General features: G+C 42.6%; 1 protein-coding gene across 1 annotated transcript in view; it reads left to right on the top strand.

Annotated features, from left to right (window-relative positions):
* Positions 1-20,713, top strand: part of TUBGCP5 (tubulin gamma complex component 5) — a 49,680-nt gene extending 28,967 nt beyond the window's left edge. Inside the window, exons 20-23 of the mRNA XM_084617876.1 lie at positions 636-761; positions 11,660-11,748; positions 13,125-13,225; positions 14,818-20,713. Coding sequence (XP_084474002.1) covers positions 636-761; positions 11,660-11,748; positions 13,125-13,225; positions 14,818-14,864 — 363 coding nt within the window. The 3' untranslated portion in view covers positions 14,865-20,713. The remainder of the gene's footprint in view (positions 1-635; positions 762-11,659; positions 11,749-13,124; positions 13,226-14,817) is intronic.
* Positions 20,714-26,011: the final 5,298 nt, after the last annotated feature.

The raw sequence follows: 26,011 nt of genomic DNA, 5'->3' as shown, positions 1-26,011 counted from the left end.
GAGTTCTATTTCCAGTCCCAGTCTCTTGATTCCTAGGCCTTCAGGAACTGGGATTTCTAATGGTGGTAGCATGCCCTGAATCAACACCTACAGAAGTGGCATATTCAGTCCATGGTACAACAGCAGCCCTCTCTATCGCAGCAGTTCTCAAACTGTGGGTTTTGACCCCCAAAGTGACTTGTGACCCCATTTTAATGGGGTCACCAAGGCCAGCGTTCCATTTGCTAGGGCTCGGGGCTGAAGCCAAAGCCTGAGCCCTGCTGCCCTGGGCTGAAGCTGAAGTCCGAGGGCTTCAGCCTTGGGGCAGCGGGACTTGGGCTCCAGCCCTCGCCCAGGGTCATGTAGTAATTTTTGTTGTCAGAAGGGGGTCGCAGTGCAATGAAGTTGGAGAACCGCTGCTCTATTGAATTAAAGAATATAATTGACATGTTGAAGGGAGTTCAGTTTTTGGTTATATGGATGGTGGCCATCAGACTGAACCTCAAAGGTAGTGATGGAAGAGGGGAAGAGTGAGGGAATAATTGAGGTTCAGACTCTAAAAAGACCTCCCCAGAGAATTGTAGAGAAAAGAACTATGGGGATTCCAGTCATAGAGGTAGTATTCATGTTAATCCTCCCTGCTTTTTCTTCTAAAGATTCTTCACAGTACAGGTTTGGAGTTTCAGCACCAAGTAGAAGAAGCCAAAGACTTAGATCAACTGATTAAAATTCATTATAGATATTTGTCTACAATCCATGATCGCTGCCTGCTGAGAGAAAAGGTATGTGTTAAGTAAAACTGAATACGTGGTATTTTCAGCCTAACAAGGGAGAAAATGTTTGTCATTACAAATCATACAGTATATGTTGGATTTTTACATATGGTAATTATAGATATTGTGGAGAGGCTATATGGCTATATCCATCCATATAACTTTCCAGAGTTACAATTGAGACTCATTTTCCTTGTAAACCTGCATTTGCTTCCCACTCAGAATAGTTTCCTTAATTATACAGTTCAGTTCTACTTCAAATTGTACATGGGTCACCTGTGGCTAGAAGATATGGGAATTTATGGTGATTCTTTGAGTACTGTCCCTATAGGTGCTCCACTCCAGGGGCTCTTGTGCCCACTGTACCTGTGATTGGAGATTTCTCAGAGCAGTGTTCATTTGGCCCGCGCGAGCGTGTTATTCAGTCTCGTGCTCTGTGCTGTTCTATAGCACTGCATGAGCAAACCACCCTCAGTTCCTTCTTACCTGCATTGGCCTGAGACAAAGCCTTATCAGTTGTCTGCATTGTTTTACCCCAGCTGTGTCGCCTTAGTTCTTTTAGTAGTTAGTTTATTATAGTTAGTAGTTAGTATTTGGTTGTAGTTTTAGCTGTTTTTGTCTTTTTTGGAAAGATTTTTAATTATATATATGGCTTTTAGATCGATAATGTCTCCTCTTCTGGGAATTTTTACTTTACTGGGAGAGCATGCTACGTTCTCCTGGTTTCAGATGCTGCCTGTTGTGCTAGCGGGGATTCCCGGTGACTGACACTCCTCATGCACCTGTTGCCTCAGGGAGTCTCATATTTTCTAAAAGTGCAACTTTTGTCTGGCACTAAAATCTAGAGCTAACAGGGAGCTCTAACTGACTCCTCACAATGGAGAGCTCACTATGCCCAGCCTCTGACACTGGTGAAGGGACCTCCTCTGTATGTTGGTCTCTGAGTAAGTCCGCTGCCTTCGCTGTCTCCGAATCGTACTCCTTGAGAGCACGATTCCTTTTATAAGATTCCCAGAGACTATCCCTGGAGTTTTCCAGGTAGGGAACCTACCTCAAAGAAGTCAGTCTCTGATGACTTCAGTGACTTCCACCCCTACTTCTCTCCAGCCCGGTACCCATGAGGCTGCTGGTTCCTCAGGTACTCAAAATATGGTTTAAACTAAAGACTATAAAGTTCTGCTGGTACATACTCAATAAAGGAGTTCAGCTTGGTATAATTTAACGCTTGAGAGTTGGCAATTCTGAATTGTAAAGTGGCAGGACCTTATCAAGAAGGTTGTGGATTCTTTGCAGATCTATCCTGAGGAGGTTAAAGAACCACATCATAAGCTACTTGGCATCCTTCATACAGTTTCATCTGCCTGCATTACCCTGGTTGTTAACGATCCTGCAATTTGGCATACCCCAGCGTCCATTCTGCCCACATGTAAGAGTGCAGACAAAAATATCTTGTCCCCTCTAAGGACTCTATTTGTATTTTCCCATCCCTTTCCTAACTCCTTAGTGGTTAAGAGCGTTAATAAATGTGGAAGTCAGCACCGTGCTATATGTACGCTCTGTGATACAGATCATAAATGCCTCAACCTGTTTGGTAGAAAAGGATATTTGTCAGCGACTTTACAGTTGAGAATCGCCAACTACCAGGCGTTAATGGTGAAGTATAACAGCTGAACTCCTTTTATTGAGTATCTACCAGCAGAACATAGAGAGCAATTCTAGGCAATTAATGCAGTAGGCCAACTGCTCACCCGAACATATCCTGTAGGCCTCTCTCAGCTCTGGTGATACTGCCACTCATTTGATTTCTGTGGCTGAAGTTATTAAGGGCCTTCTGGCTTCTGCTCTCAGGATTTCCCAAGGAGGTCCAGAATACGGTCAAGACCTTCCTTTTGATGGCACCAAACTGTTTGCTGAAAGCACAATCTCTACAAACGTTGAAGGACTCTTTCCCCTTCCCTCCCCCACCCGAAAGGTCGTGTCAGTAGTAGCAGGACATCTCCGCAGAAAGGTTATTGTAATGTTCCCTTACCTAGACAGTTGGCTTCTGAAAGATCAGAATGCAACTTGCAAAGCCATAGTCCTCTTTCTCCAATTCCGCCTGCAATTGAATATTCAAAAATCTGCCTTAACCCCTGTGCAAAAGTTAGAATATGAATTCATTTCGATTCAATAGGGGCAAGAGCCTACCTCTCAATGCACGGATTCATGGCTCTATCCATCATAGTCAGTCCCTCCCTATTAATGGTGCACTCCTTGAGCTTGCAAAGGTCCTCTAGAACATGCTGGCTTTGGTACCGCCTGAAGCACAAGGAAAAACGCTACTTCATTCTGGTGGAGGGATGTGAGGGTTTTTATTCCCATCAGGCCCCACGTTCCCTGGTCGTAACTGTGGTGAATGATAGAGCCTATCAGGGCACGTTCAAGTCCATTCTCAAGGATAAGGACTCTAAATGAATGGAGCTGATGGGCAGGAAGATTTATACCTCCTCTTCCTTGCAGATGCAGATTGTTAACCAGCAAGCATTGCTGTTCAAGTATGACTTTGTGAACTGGATGGCTACGTCTAAGTTTGCAGACCAGCTGCCATAAGCCTCGAGAGAGGAATTTTGGGCATTTGTCACCGACGGCTGCTTGGTAACTAAGACTTTGTTGCAGTCTGTGCTGGAATCTTCAGCCAGAGTGATGGCCTCAGGCATGACCACGAGAGGAGCTTCCTGGCTGCAGAATTTGGGCATTGCTCCCAATGTGCAGCAGGCCGTAGAGGATTTTCCCTTTGATGGCCAAATGCCATTTTTGGATAGGACAGATGAGACTTTGCACTTCTTCAAGCACTCTAGGGCTACCCAACAGTCCTTGGGAGTATATACGCCAACAGTGCAGAGGCACCACTGTGGTGGTCAACAGCAGCAGTAGCGTCCGCAGCGCACATTTGGACAGCCGTTCCCTCTCCCAAGACAGCAGGACTATGGCAGAAAGGGGCATAGATCCCATAGAAAGAAGCAGTCCTGTCTGGGGTTTGGCCAGTCCATGTGCCCTCCCTTGGCACCCGTTAAGCACCCATTTTGACTCCTTGGTCCATAGCAGTGTTCCAGTCATCATTCCTTTCTCCCTGTCCCTTCAATTTGGGGACAGGACGGCCTTATTTTACAATGCATAGGTTTTGATCACCACTGACAGCTGGGTCTTAGGCACTGTCAGATCTCATAGACTTTAAGGTCAGAAGGGACCATTATGATCATCTAGTCTGACCTCCTGCACAACGCAGGTCACAGAATCTCACCCACCCACTCCTGCAATAAACCTCTTACCTATGTCTGAGCTATTGAGGTCCTCAAATCGTGGTTTAAAGACTTCAGGGTGCAGAGAATCCTCCAGCAAGTGACCTGTGCCCCAAGCTGCAGGGGAAGGCGAAAACCCCCAGGGCCTCTGCCAATATGCCCTGGAGGAAAATTCCTTCCCAACCCCAGATATGGCGATCAGCTGAACTCTGAGCATGTGGGCAAGACTCACTGGCCAGATACCCAGGAAAGAATTCTCTGTAGTAACTCAGATCCCACCCCATCTAACATCCCATCACAGGCCATTGGGCCTATTTACCACTAATAGTCAAAGATCAATTAATTGCCAAAATCATGTTATCCCATCATACCATCTCCTCCATAAACTTATCGAGCTTAATCTTGAAGCGAGGTAGGTCTTTTGCCCCCACCGCTTCCCTTGGAAGGCTGTTCCAGAACTTCGCTCCTCTGATGGTTAGAAACCTTTGTCTAATTTCAAGTCTAAACTTCCTGATGGCCAGTTTATATCCATTTGTTCTTGTGTCCATATTGGTACTGAGCATAAATAATTCCTCTCTCTCCCTGGTATTTATCCCTCTGATATATTTATAGAGAGAAATCATATCTCCCCTCAACCTTCTTTTGGTTAGGCTAAACAAGCCAAGCTCCTTGAGTCTCCTTTCATAAAACAGGTTTTCCATTCCTCGGATCACCCTAGTAGCCCTTTTCTGTACCTGTTCCAGTTTGAATTCATCCTTCTTAAACGTGGGAGACCGGAACTACACACAGTATTCCAGATGAGGTCTCACCAGTGCCTCGTATAACGGTACTAACATTTCCTTATCTTTACGGGAAATACCTCGCCTGATGCATCCCAAGACTGCATTAGCTTTTTTCACAGCCATATCACATTGGCGGCTCATAATCATCCTGTGGTCAACTAATACTCCAAGGTCCTTCTCCTCCTCTGTTACTTCCAATTGATACATCCCCAGCTTGTAACTAAAATTCTTGTTATTAATCCCTAAATGCATGACCTTACACTTCTCACTATTACATTTCATCCTATTACTATTACTCCAGTTTACAAGGTCATCCACTGTAGTCTCCCTGTTAACCAGTTCCTTATCCACCTTTCAGTTTTCATATTGATTCCCATCTTTTCCAATTTAACTAATAATTCCCCTTGTGGCACCATATCAAATGCCTTACTAAAATTGAGGTAAATTAGATCCACTGCGTTTCCTTTGTCTAAAATATCTGTTACTTTCTCAAAGAAGGAGATCAGGTTGGTTTGGCATGATCTACCTTTTGTAAAACCATGTTGTATTTTGTATTACCATTGACCTCAATGTTCTTAACTACTTTTTCCTTCAAAATTTTTTCCAAGACCTTGCATACTACAGGTGTCAAACTAACAGGCCTGTAGTTACCCGGATCACTTTTTTTCCCTTTCTTAAAAATAGGAACTATTTAGCAATTCTCCAGTCATACAGTAGAACCTCTGAGTTTGCAGATTCATTAAAAATTCTTGCTAATGGGCTTGCAATTTCATGTGCCAGTTCCTTTAATATTCTCAGATGAAGATTATCTGGGCCCCCCGATTTAGTCCCATTAAGCTGTTCGAGTTTGGCTTCTACCTCAGATATGGTAATATCTACCTCCACATCCTCATTCCCATTTGTCATGCTACCATTATCCCTAAGATCCTCTTTAGCCTCATTAAAGACTGAGGCAAAGTATTTGTTTAGATATTGGGCCATGCCTAGGTTATCCTTAACCTCCACTCCATCCTCAGTGTTTAGTGGTCCCACCTCTTTCTTTTTTTTCTTCTTATTTATATGGCTATAGAACCTTTTACTGTTGGTTTTAATTCCCTTTGCAAGGTTCAACTCTACATGACTTTTAGCCTTTCTCACTTTATCTCTACATGTTCTGACCTCAATAAGGTAGCTTTCCTTGCTGATCCCTCCCATCTTCCACTCCTTTTATGCTTTCTGCTTTTTCTTAATCACCTCTCTGAGATGCTTGCTCATTCAGCTTGGTCTACAACTCCTGCCTATGAAATTTTTTCCCCTTTCTTGGGATGCAGGCTTATGATAGCTTCTGAAACTTTGACTTGAAGTTCCTGTCCATCCCTCCCCATCCCTCTTCAGGAACCCCTCTCACCAGATACTGCTCCTTGAGCAGGTTCACTCTCTACTGGCTTTGGGAGTGGTGGAGGAGGTTTTGCTGGAACACCGAGGTCACGGCTTCTGTTCCCAAATCCAAGAGAGGGTAAGACCCATTCTCGACCTCTGAGGCCTTAACAAATATATCCGATACAAGAGGTTCCAAATGGTCACTCTATCAACTATCCTCCCTACGTTGTCTCAGAATGACTCGTTTGCTGCCCTGGACCTTCAGGACACCTATTGGGCCACAGAAAGTTCCTTTGATTCGTCATAGCAGAGCTCCATCTTCAGTATATGGTGTTGCCCTTCAGCCTCTCTTCTGCCCCTTGGGTTTTTACCAAATGCATGGTCATGGTGACAGCATACCTCAGGAAGAAAGGAATCCACATCTTCCTATATCTGGAAGACTGGCTATACTGAGAGGCAAGTCTAGAGAGGACGTCAACATTACATTGTGCCTGCTCAACCGTCTGGGTTTCATTCTAAACACTGAAAAGTCAGGTTTCAGAGTGGTAGCTGTGTTAGTCTGTATCAGCAAAAAGAATGAGGAGTCCTTGTGGCATCTTAGAGACTAACAAATTCATTTGGGCATAAGCTTTTGTGGGCTAGAACCCACTTCATCAGATGCATGGAGTGGAAAATACAGTAGCAGGTGTATATATGTAGTACATTAAAAGATGGGAGTTGCCTTACCAAATGGGGGGTCAGTTTAACAAGACAGTTCAGTTAACAGTATTGAATACCAAGGGAGGAAAAATCACTTTTGTAGTGGTAATGAGAGTGGCCCATTTCAAATAGTTGACAAGAAGGTGTGAGTAACAGTAGGGGAAAATTAGTATGTGAATTTTGGTTCCCACTCAAAAAATAGACTTCATTGGGGCCCTAATAGACTCTCCGAGTTTGAGAGCATTTCTGCTGACTGACCATTTTCAGTCATTCACCACCTTTTCTTTAGTCTGCAATCTCAGCTTTCCCCAATGTGTTGAATGTATCTCAGGCTCTTGGGCTACATGTCTGCTGGCATGCAGGTGGTCCAGTTTGCAAGGTTGTGTCTTTGCCTCCATCAGATGTGGCTCAGGACAGTTTACAATCTGACTCTTCACTCCTTGAAGAGATTGGTCCATCTCCCTCCACTGGTCCAGGACTCCTTGCTGGGGTGGATGCTCCTGGAGAACGTTTGTCAGGGCACTCCCTTCATCCATCCAGGTCTGTCTCTGATGCCTCCAAGATGGGCTGGGGAGCCCATCTGGAGTTGCTGAAAGTTCAAGGTCTGCGATCAGAGCTGCAGTCCTCACTGCATATCGAAGTGCTGGAGTTTTGGACCATCTACAATGTATATCCCGCTTTTTTGGACCATATTAGATATATGGTCCAATATAGTCACATATTTACCAACAATATCACCACAGTGTATTATGTGAACAGGCAAGGAGGAGAACAAAAGGCCATCAGGTTGTGGCAGTTCTGCATTGAGGAGAGTATCACTCTGACAGCCAATCATGTGCCCAGAATCTAGAATCATCTCACAGTCTATTCTCAACAGGAATTTTTCCCTGAACCATGAGTGGTCTTTGAAAGCAAATTGTCCTCTGGGTCATTTTTGGAGTTTGGGGCATTCCACAATTGACCTGTTTGCCATGAGGAAACAGGAAATGTCTATCTGTTCTGCTCTAGAGGGAGCCTCAGTCCGGGATCCCTATCCAATGGTTTCCATCTCAGCTGGTAGTCTGCTTTCCTGTACACTTTCCTCCTGATCCTGATCATCCCACAGGTTATTCTCATTGCTGCAGTGTGGCCAAGGCAATGCTGGTTCTCCAGCCTTCTCACATTGTCAATTCAGCCTTTCATACCTCTTTCCTCTTCAACCCAACCTAGTTGCAGAGCATCACGAGCACACCTTGCATCCCACACTCAGTTCCCTGCATCTCATGGCATGGCTGCTGCTTGGCTAAATGAGGAGGAAGAGCAGTGTTCAGCAGCTGTTCCACAGGTCCTAGTCAACAGTAGAAAACCCTCTAACAGAATGGCCTCTTCAGCAAAATGGAAGCAATTTTTGGTGTGGTGGTTGGCCCACGGAATTCAATCAACACTGGCTTCCATCCAGGACATCTTGGAGTACTTGCCGCACCTTCAGTTGTTGGGAATTGCACTTAGCTCATTGAGAGTGCATCTGGCAGTGACATCGGCATTTCATCCCCCATGAAGGGAAGATCAGTCTTCTCCATTACTGTGGTAGCAAAATTCTTAAAAGGGCTTCTTCATCTCTGTCCTCTGGTCCAAGAGCTCGTTCCTCTTTGGGACCTTACCGCGGTCCTAGCAGTTTTAATGGGGTCTCCATTCAAGCCACTGGCATCTTGTACCTTTCCACTTTTGTGTCAGAGAACTGCATTCCTCGTAGCAGATAACATGTGCAAGAAGAGAATGAGAGTTGCATGCTCTAATGGCAGAGTCTCCTTTATATACAATTCTCTAAGGGCAAAGTGAATTTACAACCATACACTGAATTTTTGACTAAAGTGGTTTCTCAGTTCTGTTTGAACCAGGTGGTATATTTGTCTGTGTTCTTTCCTAAGTTGCGTTCATCTCCGGAGGAGCAGCATCTCCAGCCATTAGATGTCGGGGGATGTCTAGCCTTCTGTCTGGACAGGACTAAACTGTTTTGTGCTTTGCCTCGCCCGTTTGTCACATACAAATCATGTGAAGGGGAAAGTAGTCTCTTCACAGATGATTTCTAAATGGATAGCATCCTGTATCGAGACTGCATATGAAATCGCCTAGTCTGTGCCTCCTCATCAGGTGCAAGGTCATTCTGTGAGTGCAAGCAATGTCAGTAGTGTTCCTCAGTGACATCTCAAAATTGAAGATTTGCAGGGCTGCTACATGGACATCCATACATATATTTATGAACCATTATGCCTTTACCGCATCTTCTAGAGCGGATGCAAGTTTTGGTAGGCGGTCCTGCAATCCTTGTTTAGGTAGACTCTGAGCCCCACCTCATGGGGTGGGTACTGCTTGTGAGTCACCTAAGTGGAATACATGGCTGCATTTACTTACAGTGAGTAACCATTTCTTCTTCTTCTTCAACTGTGGTTCTTTGAGATGAGATGCAGATTTGTATTCCATGACCCACCCTCCATCCCCTGTATCGGAGTCTAGTCTCTGGGTATTCTGTGTAAAGGAACTGAGGGGGTGGGGGGTCAGGGAGACTCTGCTTCATGTTGCCAGAGGGAGGGGCTGGTCATTAGGTGCTATTGCCACCCCTCTGTGAGTACTGCTAGGCAAAATTCTCTGGCTCTGGTGTGCTGTGTGTGTACACACCTAAGTAGAATACATGTCTCTCTCATATCTCAAAGAACCACAGTTGTCATAAGTAACCATTTCTTTCCATTCTTCAGTAGAATGTTTTTCTGTATTTGCCCAGCCAGTGACGATGAGGATCCTGAGGGGTCTCGGAAGTCTATTTCCACCAGTCAGTCTATTCTGGTTTGGGACCTCAACCTGGTTCTTAAATGTCTTACAGGATTCTCTGTTTGAACCAATGACTACCTGCTCACTCCTCCATTTATCGATTGAAAACGTCATTTCTGGTAGCCATCACATCAGCACGAAGAGTTAGGAATATAGGGGCCCTTCTGGCATACCCTCCTTTCACGTTACTTTTTCAAAGACAAGTTCACATTATGACCACACCCCAAGTTTTTACCAAAAGTATCTTCCGAGTTCCATATTAACTAACCCATTCATCTCCCGATCTTCCACCTTAATCCTCAGCTAGACAAAGAGGACATGTTGTTACACACACTTGACGTCAGGAGAGCCCCGACCTTCTATCTTGACAGGACTAAACTGTTTAGAAAGACTCCCAAATTATTTGTCTCGATCAGATACATCAAAAGGGTCTGCAGTCTCTTAACGAAGGCTTCCCAAGTGAATATCTGATTGCGTTAACTGTTGCTACCAATCTTGTAATCTCCAAGCACACACGGGCATACGAACTCGCTCTACAAGATCAGTTTCCACTTCTACAGCCTTTTGCAAAAATGTTCCCATCAGTGAAATAAGTTGAGCTGTGACTTCAACCTCTGTACGTACCTTTGCTAAGTAACTCATGCAATAACTCATGACTTGGCTTCTGATGCTGTATGTGGCTCAGCTGTACTTCCTTGAATACTGGCCTCTGCTCTGAAGACCCTTCCTCCTTAAAGGGAACTGCTCAGTAGTCACCTAGAGTGGAGCACCCAGAGGGACAGTACTAGAAGACGACATGGTCACTCAACCTGTGCAGTAACTGTAATTCTTCAAGATGTGGGTCCCTATGGGTTCTCCACTATCTGCTGTCCTTCTCCTCTGCTTTGGAGTTCTCTGCTACACAGCAGAAAAGAAACTAAGGGCGGTTTACCTGTGTGCTGATATATAACGGCAGGGAGCAACACGCATGCGCAGGCTGAACAGACGCTGCTATGAGAAATCTCCAGTCATAGGCGCAGAGGATGTAAGTACACCTTGAGTGGAGCACCCATAGGGAGACACATCTCAAAGACCCACAGTTACTACACAGGGTGAGTAACCATTTATTGGGGTTTTTTTGGTTTTTTGTTTTGCCCAAATTTTAGGGGATTCAAACAAGCTGTTTGAGATGTGTCTAAAAATATATTCAAGATTATTTCTACTGGGGTAGCTTGAAGTGGGGGGTAAAGGAAGGTGCCACCCATTATAGAGTTTTGCCACATTGTTGAATTGTTGTATTTTAGAGCAGTGATTTTCAACTTGTGGCCTGCAGACCCATAGGGGTCTGCAGACTATGTCTAAGATTTCCAAAGGGGTCCACACCTCCATTTGAAATTTTTTAGGGGTCAACAAATGAAAAAAAGGTTGAAAACTGCTGTTGTAGAGGCAACATATGCTGTACCTGTTTGCAGTAGCTTTAGCTAATATCAGTAGTGTATTTTGAATAGTAATTTCAGGTTTAAATGAAGTGATAAAATATGCCAGATTGTATCATCTACGTTAATCTGAATTAAAAGTTCCTACAGTGCTGGGAAAGCAACTAGGGTGATGCACTGATTTATACAAAATATAAATAGGGACAACAAATATTGCATCATCTGCAATTTGTGAGATGTTTTAAATGTCAACATTTGTTCGAAACTTTGGCACTTCAGAGGTGATACACTTGGTACATGGAATTGCGCTGTAGTACTTTGTCCCAAATACTAGGTACATTCGGTATTGTCAAAATAGTCAACCTCAGAATTAATTGAACAGTTAATCCACTAAACAAAGAACATATTGTAGCTGGGAAATTAGAGTGTATCCTCAAGGTTGTTTTAATTGAAATCTTAATTTAAACGTCATGGAGTGTTGTCATCTCATGGCCTGCCAAAGTTCTTATTGAATTTAAAAATAAATTCCTGATTAGACTACTTGTATTTTTTCCCCATTATTATCTTAGGTTAGTTTTGTGAAAGAAGCTATAATGAAAGTGCTAAATTTAGTGCTGATGTTTGCAGATCGTTGGCAGGCTGGTTTGGGAGCTTGGAGGTAAGTAATATGTCATAATGTTTTATAATGTGATCATTTCACAGCTCCAGTGTTGTATTTGATGTGTATATCTTTTTGCTTTGCATGTTTAATGGGAGACTAATGTGACCTTTTGTTAACAAGGATAAAATTCAATGGAGCTGAAGCTTATCAGCTGCAGGCACCTGTTGGTTGTATAATCAGAATGTGTTTCTCAGTGAAAAAGGTGGCCAGTAAAAAAAAATTAAAAAAAAAAAATTGTAAGACTATAGTGTACAACAAATGGAAGTACTTTTTTTTTCTCATCATGTGTTTTTATAAACTAATAAAATGAAAGGCTCAATGGTCATGCTTGTACTTGCATCTTTCTTCTGAGACTTAGCTTAAACTCACAGGCACTGGAAACTAACATTCATTTGCTTGGTTTATGAGAACTGTGGGCATAACCAATAAGGACTCATTCTGGTCTGATAAAAAGGAAAAGTTAAACTTCCTTTGTTATTTCCTCCTCGGTAAATCTTCCTTTTTGATGTAGACTGCTAGTGATAGTAACCTTGTCTTAGGTCTCAGAAGGTGAAATCCTCGTTCTGTTAAAGTCAGTGCAAGTTTTGCCTTTGAGTTCAGTGGAGCCAGGGTTTCACCCAGAAAGTTCAGGACTCACATTGTTTCAAAAATATTAAGTCTGATAAACTTCTAAGCAGGGTACTTGCGTTATATGAGGATAATCTAAAATTATTGTATTCTATTGTTTTTTTTTCCCTTTATACCTCCTGCGTATTCTTAGGCACAAGATGAGAAATTTCTCTAAGGCAGGATTTTCAGGAGTGCTCAGTGCTGGCCTAACTGTTCCTATTGAAATCACAATCCACCCCCTAACTTTCAAGACTGTTTGTTTGTTTTAGGTCCTGCTGTTTATCTGAGTCAGTTATCCTGCTCTAGGCATCCCTCTCCTGGGCAAGTGTTTCTGATTTTGCCTGTGGAACCCATCCCCCATGTCAGGGGAAAAAGAGGAGCAAGTCATCAGGTAGCTCCCTAGCTCTAGGCTTTGAAGCAATGTGGAGCTCGAGAGCTCATCACATAAGAGAGGTTTCCTAGACAAGAACAGTAGATTTACTCCACACAGGATCAGTAGTTCTTCCTCAGAGTTGTTAGATGCATACCAGAGGGTAGAGTTAGCTCATTATTAATTATTTGTGTTGTGATAATGCCTGGAAAGCCCAGTCAAGGATTGGAGCTCTGTTGTGCTAGGCACTTTGTACACACACAACTGAAAGATGATCTCCACCTTATTTTTATTCATTATTAGAAAGAAAGGATATGTCATTTTATATAGGACTATCTATGTAGTTATTTATCCGTTTTATATTTGTTTAAATTAAACTGCACTTCTTTCTTAGGATGGAATCCATAGAGAAGATGGAATCAGATTTTAAAAATTGTCACATGTTTCTCGTAACAGTTCTAAACAAAGCAGTCTGTAGAGGCTCTTTTCCTCATTGTGAGTATACAGAACAATTTTAAAATAGGCTTTTCCTTTATTGACACTTCTAATTTATAAGCTTCTTTCAGAAAGTAGGCTTTTCTGGGTTTGTAGGAGTGAGGCTGTTTTAATGTTTAGTATGTTTTAAATTGAATTTTATTGTGTGCAAGAACATAGAGATTGGCAAAGCATTTTCTATTCCCTTTTAATACAACAATTTAACAAAATTTTTAGAGCATTTGTGCCTCACTTTGTTTATGAACAGCAAAACTTCCTTCATTTTGCCTAATGCCCTAAGGAGGGACATGCAAATGATGATTGGCATATATCATAAATCCTAACTTTGCCAAAGGAATTCACATGCCACTTAAAATAAAGTATTTGGTGATCAGTTATTTGACTACACATCTCTTAAGATGGCTGATGTTGAATTAATGACCAAAAGATGATTTGCAGTCAGAGCTAATCACTGTTAAACATAGATTGCATATTGTTGTACTTGATTCAGATTTTGTATTGCCTGGTATAGGCCAAGCAGAACTGATACCTATTTTATTGTTTTATGACATCGTAATGGACAGCCTAAAATGGATGCCATAAGATGCCATGCTCTATTTTAACAATTCAATAGTTTTTAGTGGTGGTTTGGTATGTTTTATGTATCATTATCATCTTGTATGGTGCTTAACAGGCAAATGAAGGCAGTGCCTGCCTGAGTAATTTACATTTTAATGGTTACATACGTTAGGAGTCAAAAGTTCCATTTTATATTGTCCCTGACAATTTTAACATGTCACAAACATTGGTAGAACCTCACTATTCTTAAACCCTTCAACTGATAGCGAGAACATCGTCTCTGTGCAGCAGTGTCACAGACCTTTAACTACAACTCTCAGACTTTTTTAGTGTAAATGTTGCACCCACTAAATATTTCTAAAGTTAGCAATAAAATATTTTCCTAAGTAACAGGTGCTTCTTTGGATGAATAAACATGCGATGATGTGGGTAGTGGTTCAAGAATAACACCAATTTCTTTATTTTAAATTATACTGGCTTCTAACAGTGACAGAGAATACAACCATGGGCACTTTTTGTAATTTCAAGAGCATAAATATGAGAGCAGAGCAGAACTTAGATTATGTCCACTGTTTCAAGTGAATTTACTCTGTATTTGCACTGATGTAAATTAAAGCAGAATTTTGTCCTGTGTTGTTGGATCTTTTGGCTGGTGGGGTTTATTGTCAGTGTAGATGTTTTAATACTGTTTATTTACAGTACAGGATAAAGGATACGTTTAAAGGATACATTATAAAGGATAAAGATACATTTGTTCAGTTTTGCACCTTTTGCTAAGGATAAGGTTCCACACCAACATCTGAAAGGAAATTAACTCTCCTCAATTGACCCCTCATTATTTCAGATAATGAAATTGATAACATTGAAAATGCCTGATGTAGGGACTTAAATCCTCAGGTGTTATTTGTCATTTGAATAATAAAAGATATCTGCCTCGTAAGCTATAAAACTGACAATTTCAGTAAACCTTGGCAGAGTGATATAAACAAGAATGTTTAAAATGTTTTAATTTTTTTATCTGTTTTGATTCACAGTGGAGTCTTTAGCTTTGTCACTCATGGCTGGCATGGAACAAAGTTAACAAAAGACCAAAGTGCATTGAACTGCTCAAGAACTGAACTCCTGCAGCATTCATCTGCAACATTATTTATTCAAAATTAGCATTTTATACTGAAATACATGTATAGGTAGATAAATGGCAGTTGATATAATTTCCTTTCATTGACTGTTTGAAACTGTAAATGGTTATGTACAATATTTAATGAGTATTGGTTGTGGTTGTATTTTTTTCCTGCGTGTTAGTATGCTATAACATCAGATTCATGCTGTCTTGTAAAAGTAGCTGATTTGAAAATACATGAAATGTTTCTTCTTGTGAAGAAGGAATTGTTCACTATTTTGTAAAATAGAATATTTGCTGATTAAGTCTTTAAAATAGTTTCCGTTAATTTTGCAATAAATGTTAAATACTTGCCATTTTTAACTAGGATCAAAAGCACATATGTAGAATATACTATAACTGTGAGAATGAGGAGTACAAGAATACTTGTTCTCAGCTCCTTACCCTTCCCTTGTTCTTCCAGGCCTTTCCACAGGTGATCTGTCCCTTCTCCAGCTTCCTGGTCTCTTGCAACCCAGCCTCCGATATTGGTAGTTCTTCAAGCGTCTGTAAATGTGGATCTCACTCCTGGTGTGCATGTGCCTCTTGCTCAACAAATCAGAATCTTTTAACCAGCAGTGTTCTTTGGGGTCACACACATGCCCTACATATCCTTGTGCTACCCCCCTCTCAGGGGCAGAAAAGATGGAGTATATTCAACCCACTCAATTCCTTCTTACCACCTGCAAAGAAACAGTCTCTAATCCTGGGAATAGCAGCCTTGTCCTGTCACCTGTTTTAAATAAATAATAAAAAGAGCCTGTAGATTGATTGAAATGCTACTTTTGCATCTGTACTTCTGCTGAAATACAGTCATGAATTTGTAAGTTTTAAAAGTTTTTTGGCTGTCTGAGCTCAGGTCAAGTCTGCCAACCCTAAGCCTTTAGGCTTCATATTTCCGAGCTTCCCTCTGCAACCACGGGGACTAGAAACTCAGTATTTTTTTTTTAAAATAAAAGTTGAGATTTTAGTGTAATCACATGACTCCAGGAGCAGGGCCTTTAAGAGCAGCACCAAATCATGAGAAAGCTGGCAGCACTGGTGTGTCATAGACAGGGAAACTGCTGGTGCCTTCTAGTATGTTCCATGTCAGTCTGTAGCTTATTATAGGATGTTATCTAAGCAAAACCTATACCATATTAGCACAGCTTCCCTTTTACTGCTATGACTCAGACTTCTGGAGGGACCTCCTTTGAAGGGCGGGGTGTCATCAAAGGTAATTTGTACCTTCATTCCACCTTGGTCTCTTCCCATCATGATATACCATGCTCTGTAGTGTACCTGTATTTGATATATCCATAAATACTTGCTGCTTGTCCAGTTTAACAACAGTAGCCTTAGCATGCTGTACTTGGGCGCTGAGGTCCAGGAGTTGCTTGCACTGGTTCTGGTATATTCATATGCTGTTTGGCCATATAACAAGTAGTTGTATACTTTGTTTTCTGAACTTTAAAAACGTGACTGATAAGATTGTTGGTGGTTTTTTATATACATTGGTTACTCCTAGCTCCACCCAAATATTAACTTTCTTTTCTCTCAACCTGCTTTAGGTGTTACATTTAGCTAAGTGGCTGAACAAAACCAAAATACCTGCCACATTTGATGCAGCATTAACTTCTTGTGAGTCCCCTCCACAGCAGCTACTGTCAGCAATAACTTCACTTGGAAAATCTGTGGGAGCAGCCTAGGAGTACATGGTGGAGAGTGGCTGCTTTGTGGGACCTTAACCCCTCCAAAATCTCGACTCCTTCACAGAGCAGTGGGTGTTGTGCTGGGTTTTCTGCTTAGTGTCCCTATCTGGTTCCCTTGATTTACACTTGTAACCCCCACTGCCATCATTTGTTACCCCCTGCTTTAGTTGATTCATTGTCTCTGTGGCCCTTTCCCCTTTCACGATGAGGGCCTTTTGTTATGTTGGGTTCCTCCAGTCCCCCTTCAAATAGGATTTCAGATTGGACAGCTCTAGTCATGGAAAAACTAGAGCTGATTATTTTTTAAGGGGGAGAGAAACTGTGCATGCGTATGTGCATTCGCGCTCTGTCTCTGATAATGAAAAGAGATTTGGCTCAGGCTGGCTTCTGTTGTATTAATGTAGTTGGAATATATGGGCCCAGAGTCAGCTATTTACATAACCCTTTTATTGTCCAACACTAACGTTTTAAAAAAGGTTCAGGTTTGGTATACAGAGACCTCAGCGTAGTACCAGGGCCCAAACGCTATTAAAACTCTCTGTAATCTGTTATTAAAGATACAGAAAAGAAGGAAAAAAGTTAAAGCATTTGAAATGCAAGTTAAGTAAGGCTTTCATTATAACCATAATTCTTTTCCCCTTTCCCTTTGCTGTAGAGTTTTTAGAATGAAACCCTACTGTCCGATGGTCTCTTAGTATTAAAGAGGGTGTTAACTGTTCTTTCTCTTTTTCCCAAAGAAGTTAGTTGAGATGGGCTGGAGCACTGGTGATTACTGCTGTTAAAGTTCAGTCCTGTTTCCAAGAAGACAAACATGTATAAGAGGCGAGAGGAAAAAAATCAGTAAAGATAGAAAGTGCTGCTTCTATCTCTGCTGTTGACTCTGACGTGCAGCCTCACTTCTGGAGAAACAAAGGCACAATGCACCATTTTATCAGCCACTCTGAGACCTGGCAAATTTGTACCAGCATTGGTGTGTTTAGAACCTTGCTATTAACTACCTCTTTACTTACAGGCTCATGGCACTGTTGCAAAATATATAGTCTTGGCCAGCTAAGCCAGACTGTTACTAGACAGAAGGCAAAAGGAGAGGGATAGGAAAAAGATACACAAAGGGAGGGAGATGTGACAGACTCACATCCCAGGTTGTTGGCTTTCAGCCAGAGCCAGTGGAGATGGTGATGTCAGGTAGGTCCCTTTTTTTGGACCAATCTGTTCAGGACACCTTTTTCCATCCAGCTGATGAAGGCCCATTGGTGTCACAGTGGATCCTGGGGTCATAAGAGGGGGTGGGTGGCAGGCAGCCATGAAGGTTACTGCAGCAGTTGCTGGCAGACAGCTTCTTTTAATTTTTGCACCAGAAGTTGTCTTCTTTATAAAAACTCCAATAATGAGCTCATTCCCTCATTATTTTGTCCACGAATAAGTAGTTAGTGACACACCAGTTTTGGTTCATTGATTTCCAGTCTTGCACTTCTCTTGTTTACCAGGCATGAGCTTAATGCAGTTCTTGAGTTACATCAGTAGTCATCTTATTTAAATTAGTCTCTCTTGCACCTTTTCCCACCAACAATTATTGTTTTAATAAGTTATTGAAACACTTTGTAAACTTCTATCTAGTTTCCCACTGTTAATCTCACAAGTGGGATAAATGCATAGGCCTAATTATTATGACACATCCCATCTGATAAAAGGTCTGGTTTAGAGAAGGGAAAGTTTCAAAAAGAGACTCTTTGCAGAACACTCCAAACTTTCAAAAGGTGACGTCTGATTTGAAACTCTTGTCTGTTCCAGGAAATGCCACTAGATGGAAGGATTTCAGATTTCCTGAACTCGCTATTACAGATCAGTTAATCCTCTCAGGAGTAGTCCAAGGCTATTGTTTTAATAGTTCCTTGGTCAATGTTTTAAAAATATGAAAAAAGACATCTGCCTCCTGAAAAGTTTCCACTCTAAAAAGATAACCTCCAGAAGAACAGTTAATTTTATAAACTACATATACTTTACAGTAAAAGGCTCATGGTGTAAATGACTGAGAAAATGTAACTTGAGGAGGAGAAGGAGGTTTATAGGTCCAGAGAGGTCATTCTGAGCATTGGGAGGGACAGGAATTATAGGGAGGGAACTGGCTGAGTATAGGATCAAAATAGAATGACAGGCACCCCGAAATAAGATGGATGCACAAGTAGGACTATCTGGGGCCTGGAAAATGAGGACAAAGTATTGGAAACTGATGTTTAAGGAGACGTGCAGCAGTAAAGGGTCTTGTAAAGGAGGACTGCTGTGACTGGGGTGGCAGACAGATTTTGGATAGACAAGGGTTTAAGCTTGAGCTTAAGTAATGTGAGATTGAACTAGGGTGACCAGATAGAAAGTGTGAAAAATTGGGACAGGGGGCGGGGGGAATAGGCACCTATATAAGAAAAAGTCCCAAATATCGGGACGGCCCCTATAAAATCGGGACATCTCGTCACCCTCGATTGAACAGAGGGGAAGAGGTCAGCACAGAGATAACTGAAGACAGAAAAGTGGATGAGGCCACTCAGGGATAAGATGTAGAAAGACAGGGCCCCAAGATGGAACCCTGTGGGACACTGACCAAAGTAAAAGGAGCGAGAAGTGGAAATAGGAAGTAAGACATTGAAGAAGTAATTCAAGAGATTAGGGAAATGGTGGTCAACTTGTGAAAATGATAGAAAAGTAGAGAAAAATAGAGGCTAATGTATAGAATTTTCAAAAATGCCTGTAATCCCCCCCGGTTACATTTCCAGTATTTTAATATCCAGAAAAAACAGCTATTATCTAGATCTTACATCCAAGTCAGATTCAGGTGGACCAGAGAGTTGCGGTAGTAGATCATAAATAAAAATATATCTGCATTTCAGTGTAAATGAAGCCAGGATGTCCAAGATCCATAATAAACCTGAAATGAGAGAATAATTGGTTGTGACCTATAAAAGAAATTCAAAATGAAGTAACATCAGTGTGGTGTTAGCAGCAATAAAAACAGTTGATTTTCTTTCTTTTCTGGATCTAATTTTTTATTTCCCTATCTTGTTCACGCCAATCATTCTCAATAGCTGAGGTTCACAATAAAACAAACTTTCCAGTGCTTCTCTTTTCCTGTAAGTCTGTGTAGAGATTGTGCAAAAGCCCTCAAGAAAAACAAGATCCAAGTCGTCTTTACCTCAGCAACTGCCTTATAAAGACTTCCATATTGGTAGCTTCTTAGGAAAAAAGTTCTCTTCTGAGGCAGTCCCTGACAGATTGTGGACCTGTAAATCTTATTTCAGCACCAGAAAAACAGTTTAGAAGTATATAGATATGCCTATAATATAATGACAAAAGAGCATGGTTTCTGAAAGGAGATATGTCTCTTTAAACTGTTAGACATCTTTGACCTCATTAATGAAATATTTGAGAATAAGGAGAATTGGTTGATATAGATGATTTACTCTGACTTTCCAAAGGCTTTTTATAGTCTTTCACAGAAGAGATATTTAAGAAAATTTAGAAGAGTGGAAATCTGGTTGGGGAAAAAAACTCAGAAAAATCTTGGTCTAGAATATGAATAAATGGTCAGTTCTCAGCAAAAGAGGTTAGTAGCATGGTGCCTTAGGAACTAGAGATGTTAAAAATTGCTGGCTCATCAGACCAGGAGGATGACTGGAAGCAGATATCAGAGGGCTAGCCGTGTTAGCCTGTATAATAACATTTAAAAGTAGCCATCCTTCAACAAAAAAACAGACTTCAAAGAGAAACTGCAGAGCTACACTTCATTTGCAAATTTAACACCATTAATTTGGGCTTGAATAGGGACGGGGAGTGGCTGGCTTGCTACAAAAGCAATTTTCCCTCTCTTGGTATTGACACCTCCTCATCAGTTATTGGGAGTGGACCACATCTGCCCTGACTGAATTAGCCTTGTCAACACTGGTTCTCCACTTGTAAGGTAACTCCCTTCTCTTCATATGCCAGTATATTAATGCCTGTATCTGTAATTTTCATTCCATGCATCTGAAGAAGTGGGTTTTTTACTCACAAAAGCTTATGCCCAAATAAATCCGTTAAGTCTTTAAGGTACCACCGAACTCCTTGTTGTTTTTGTAGAAGCAGATAAAATCTCAGATTATGCTTTACATAGTCCAGTGCATAACAGTACGCATTGGAAGGAACAATTTAAAAATTGTGTATACTCCTGATGGGTTCTGAATTAATTGTAACTTCTGAGGGAAAATATGTGGATATTGTGTATGGGTCAATTAAAGCATCTGATCAATGGTGGATAAAAATCAGTCAAAATAGGCTTATTAACAAAGAGAGTACTTTCTCTTCATGTTACAATATTGCATAACTTAGTTCACTAGTTGAGTTTTGAGCTTCATTATAAACACTCAAAATAGGAAAAAAGGATTGTCAAGAAGGTTAATTATCAGAGCATTTTAAAATGAACAGGAGAGTGTATTTGTGTGGGTATATTGGATTTTTAGAAAAATAAAATATTTAATATCAGTGGTTCCCAACATACATTGAATACAGAACTTACTTTTATACCTTCCTAAGAATCATTGATAGTGCATCCGATGAAGTGAGCTGTAGCTCATGAAAGCTTATGCGCTAATAAATTTGTTTAGTCTCTAAGGTGCCACAAGTCCTCCTGTTCTTGTTACTGATACAGACTAACATGGCTGCTAAATGGCCCACCTTGATTATCATGCACATTGTAGGGAGAGTGGTCACTTGGATGAGCTATTACCAGCAGGATAGTGAGTTTGTGTGTGTGGTTTTTGGGACGGGGGTGAGGGGGTGAGAGAACCTGGATTTGTGCAGGAAATGGCCCAACTTGATTATCATGCACATTGTGTAGAGAGTTGTCACTTTGGATGGGCTATCACCAGCAGGAGAATGAATTTGTGTGTGGGGGGGTGGAGGGTGAGAAAACTTGGATTTGTGCTGGAAATGGCCCAACTTGATGATCACTTTAGATAAGCTATTACCAGCAGGACAGTGGGGTGGGAGGAGGTATTGTTTCATATTCTCTGTGTGTATATAAAGTCTGCTGCAGTTTCCACGGTATGCATCCAATGAAGTGAGCTGTAGCTCACGAAAGCTCATGCTCAAATAAATTGGTTAGTCTCTAAGGTGCCACAAGTCCTCCTTTTCTTTTTGCGAATACAGACTAACACGGCTGTTACTCTGAATTCTGAAACCAGTGATAGTTCAAAAAGACACATATTAGCATCACCTAGAGGCAATGCATATTAAATGTTTTTTTTAAAAGTATGATTCTTTAAAGATACTAGCCCAGATCCTTGATTCTAGTCTAGCTTTACATGTGTGTAGGGAAGGGATAAGGTGCCCTTTTTTTACATTTCTGGTCTTGGTGTCAGTAGGATCTGCTTGCAATTGCCCAGAGCCCTGGTGCATAGCATGCTTTAACCACACCCTTTTCTCCCCCACAAATCATGGTATTCCTCTATGCAAGGGGACTGTCCAGCGATTTAAGGCAAGTGCCCCTTTGTGCCTTTCCCTGAGTTTTTCAAGATTCTTGTCCTGCCTTTCAATAGTGACTACCAGTTTGCAGTCCCCAAAGAGGTATATCCAGCCTGAGTCCGTTCGGGGGGGTCATTTTCTTCTTGGACTAGAAATGTAAGGACATATTGTTAGAATTTATACACAATACAGAAAAATAGAATGGGATTTCATGTTATTTTAGCTCCTGATCCAGCAAAGCCCTTAAGTGCAGTGGAACCCTGTTTATCTAATCTAATTGGGACCAGGGCCAGATCACCTAATCAAAAATCTGGATAATCAGGAGAACGGGTTGACAGCCCGTTGCCTGGGTCTGAAGCGTCAGTTTCTCACATTCCTGTGCGTGCACTGGTGGTTCGGTTAATACGGAGAGCTGAATAATGGAGGCTCGGATAAACGGGGTTCTACTGTATGTACTTTAAGTGTATGAATAATTTGACAGCACAGCGGGTAGCACCTCAAATTTCTGTAGTGTAGACAAGTCCTTAGAGATGGAAACAGATGCATCAGTGGAGAGAGAGCTTCCCTGGACAATGCCACTATATTATTTAGGCTATATATATTTGGTATGAAGCAAGAGCGAAGTTGCATTAGTGAGGAAAGAGCCTGCATGTTGGGCCAGGAATGTAACTCCTAAATGACCCCATATTGAGGTTCTAACCAGAATTTTTTATTATGATTATTTGTTCTGGCAGAATTTATTATTTCAATAATAGTGTTCTAATCACTTTCCAAACCTAGAAGGTGGCACAATCCCTGCCCCTAAGTCCTGAGCCTTGTGCTCCTCATCAACACATTCCCCCCCCCCCTGTAATTCCCAAGGTGTACACACTGCCAAGCCACTTAGTGTGCAGAAACTGCACTGTTGCAGTGCTGTAAAAAAAAAAAAACCACCCCAATGTGAGGCATAGAGCTTTCTGCTCTGGGGCTACAGCGCTGCTGTGCCAGTGTAGACACCGTGGTTGATTACAATGCTGTAATTGGCCTCCAGGAGGTGTCCCACAATGCCTGTTCTCGCCTCTCTGGTCATCAGTTTGAACAATATTGCCCTGCCCTTAGGTGACCAACCATCATCCCCACCCCATTCGTTCCTTTGGAATTTTGAAAGTCCCCTTCCCGTTTGCTCGGTGACGCATGCAGTGGTCTCAGCGCATCTTTCCAGGTGGCCATGCCTGCTCCACGCACCAGACAATCCCCCCCGCTCGGAGCAATGCTGAGCTGCTGGACCTCATCAGCATTGGGGAGAGGAGGCTGTCCAGTCTCAGTTGTGCTCCAGCCATAGGAACTATGATACCTATGGACAGATATCATGATGCATGACAGAAAGGGGCCATGACCGGGACGCACTGCAGTGCAGGGTCAAAGTGAAGGAGCTGCGGAACGCCTACCTCAAGGTGTGGGAGGCAAACCGCCACTCTGGTGTTGCGCCCATGAACTGCTGGATCTACAAAGAGCTGGATGCAATACTCGGCAGTGACCCCACCTCCACTGAGAAGACCACTGTGGATACTTCGTTGGCTTGTGTGCCAGTCGAGAGTGGACTAAGCCAGGAGGAGGAAATCTTAAATGAGGATGTGGAGGGGGAGGGAGACCCAGAGGCAGAGGATGACTCGGAGGTCAGAAATGCATGCAGCCATGAGCTCTTTTCTACCCTGGAGGATGCTATCTAGTCACAGCTGTCAGATCTTGGCGAAGCACAAACAGGAGAGGAAGCCCCTGGTAAGTAGATCTGATTTTGGGAATTGCTGAAGCGAGTTGTTGGGGGCAGGAGGGTTGCAGAAAGCCGGCTTGTCTCCCACCGCACGCCTAGTCTGAGCAGCGGAACAGGCTGTTGACTGACTCCCTCACTTCATGGGAATCTGCCTCAGAGATCTCCAGGAAATTCTCGTGGAGATACTGGGCAATCCGCTGCCGCAGGTTCTTTGGCAGAGCTGCTTTGTTTCTTGCCCGTGCCACTGTGCTGTCACTGGGTGGGCGGGGAGAGACCATTGCTGCACACAGGCGAACCACATAGGGGCCAGGGCAGAAGCCACAGTCTTGGAGAAGACCCTCCCTTGATTCCCTTCTCACCCTCAGCAGCGAGATATCTTCCATAATGATCACCTCCTGTGGAAAGTGTGAGGACAGGAATGATTATCAGGTCCCCACAATAGTGCTGGCTTTCCCCAAGAGCCAGGTGCCCGGTGTACAGCAGGGTCCAGGAAGAGTGATTTACCCTGCCCCGCGGCTACTCACCATTTTGGGGGTCTTGTGGCTCGTGTGCTTGCCTGGGGTCAGCCAGTTAGTGACAGTACTGGCTTACTGAGTACTGGCGGTGTTTTAAATCACTGAATCGGTGTTCTGTGTGTTGTAAACAATGCTGCTTCTGTAAAATGTTGTGTTTAAACTTCACAGGGATGACCTCGGGAGCCCAGCCTCCCTCTTTGTTATTGGTGGGTGAATGGCTGCTCAGAATTAGAAAGTGGTCAAGAAGAACTAAGGAGGACTTTCTGTGTGATATTATGATGCACTCCGCGGCCAAGAAGCAGGAATTGAAAGAGTGGAGGGACAGCAAGAAGAGGGATCGAAAGGAGAACATGGCGTGCCAGCATGAAGCCACGTAGTGGCTCTTAAACATTATGGAGCGCCAAGCAGACATGCTACAGGTGATACTAGCTCTGCAAACCGAGCAGCTCCATGCCCACCCTCCCCTGCAGCCACTGTCACAAAACTCTTTTCCATGCTTCCCCTAGACACCACCAACACACTGTTATCAACATCCTGGCTCCAGTCTATACCCACGGCATTCCACTCCTCCCCCATCATGGTCCAGCACTGCAGACTCCCACTACGCTCAACACCCATCCCTCTGCAGTTTGGCCCTGCTGAAGTACAGTACTCACTGTATTGTACTCCAAAGGAGAAGGTTGGATATGATCCTGGACATACACAAATCTTTAGCCGTCCTGGGATCCCACCTCCTCCTGAGACCTTCCCTTCCCTCATCGCCCTCACTGCTGATGGGTCTTTTTTGTTTGACTCTCTCCTCCAGTGGTTGTTCTTTTAATAAAAGAATTGTGTTGCTTTGAAAGCAGTCTTTATTCTATTAATTGAAAGCAAACAGAGCCCTGCAAAGCAACAGACAATTATGTTAAACCTTCATATTGCATCGTCTGCACCAATCACCTCCTAGCATTACAAACACTGCTCTCCTGAGCATAGCAACAAATATTAGTGGTTTTCAGCTTCAAATTGCTGCGTCAAGGCATCCCTGATCCTTATGGCCCTGCCCCCCTCTAATAGCCCCAGTCTCTGGCTGTTCAAACTGCCTCCAGGTACTAAGCCTCTGCGGTCCAGCCCTGAGTGAAGCTTTCACCCTTCCTTTCACAAATATTATGGAGCATACAGCACACATCTATAAGCATAAGAATATTTTCATCAGCCATGTCCAGCTTCCCATACAGTCATCACCAGCGGGCTTTTAAACAGCCAAATTCACACTCAACAGTCATTCTGCACTTGCTCAGCCTGTTGTTGAACCACTCCTTGCTGCTGTCAAGTTGCCCCGTGTATGGTTTCATAAGCCGCAGCATTAGGGGGTAGGCAGGGTCTCCCAGGATCACAGTGGGCATTTTGACTTCCCCTATGGTGATCTTCTGGTCCAGGAAGAAAGTCCCTGCTTGCAGCTTCCTGAACAGGCCAGAGTTCCAAAACATGTGTGTGTCATGCACCTTTCCAGACCAGCTTGTATTAATGTCTGTGAAACGTCCATGGTGATCCACAAGTGCCTGGAGAACCATTGAGAAATACCCCTTGTGATTAATGTACTCTGGGGCTAGGTACTCTGGTGCCAGAATTGGCACACGCGTG

The sequence above is a fragment of the Lepidochelys olivacea genome, assembly GCF_965140295.1.
Source record: "Lepidochelys olivacea isolate rLepOli2 genome assembly, chromosome: 1".
Taxonomy (NCBI): Eukaryota; Metazoa; Chordata; order Testudines; family Cheloniidae; genus Lepidochelys; species Lepidochelys olivacea.
Note: the sequence above shows the minus strand (reverse complement) of the source record. Positions and strands in the feature narration are given on the sequence as shown.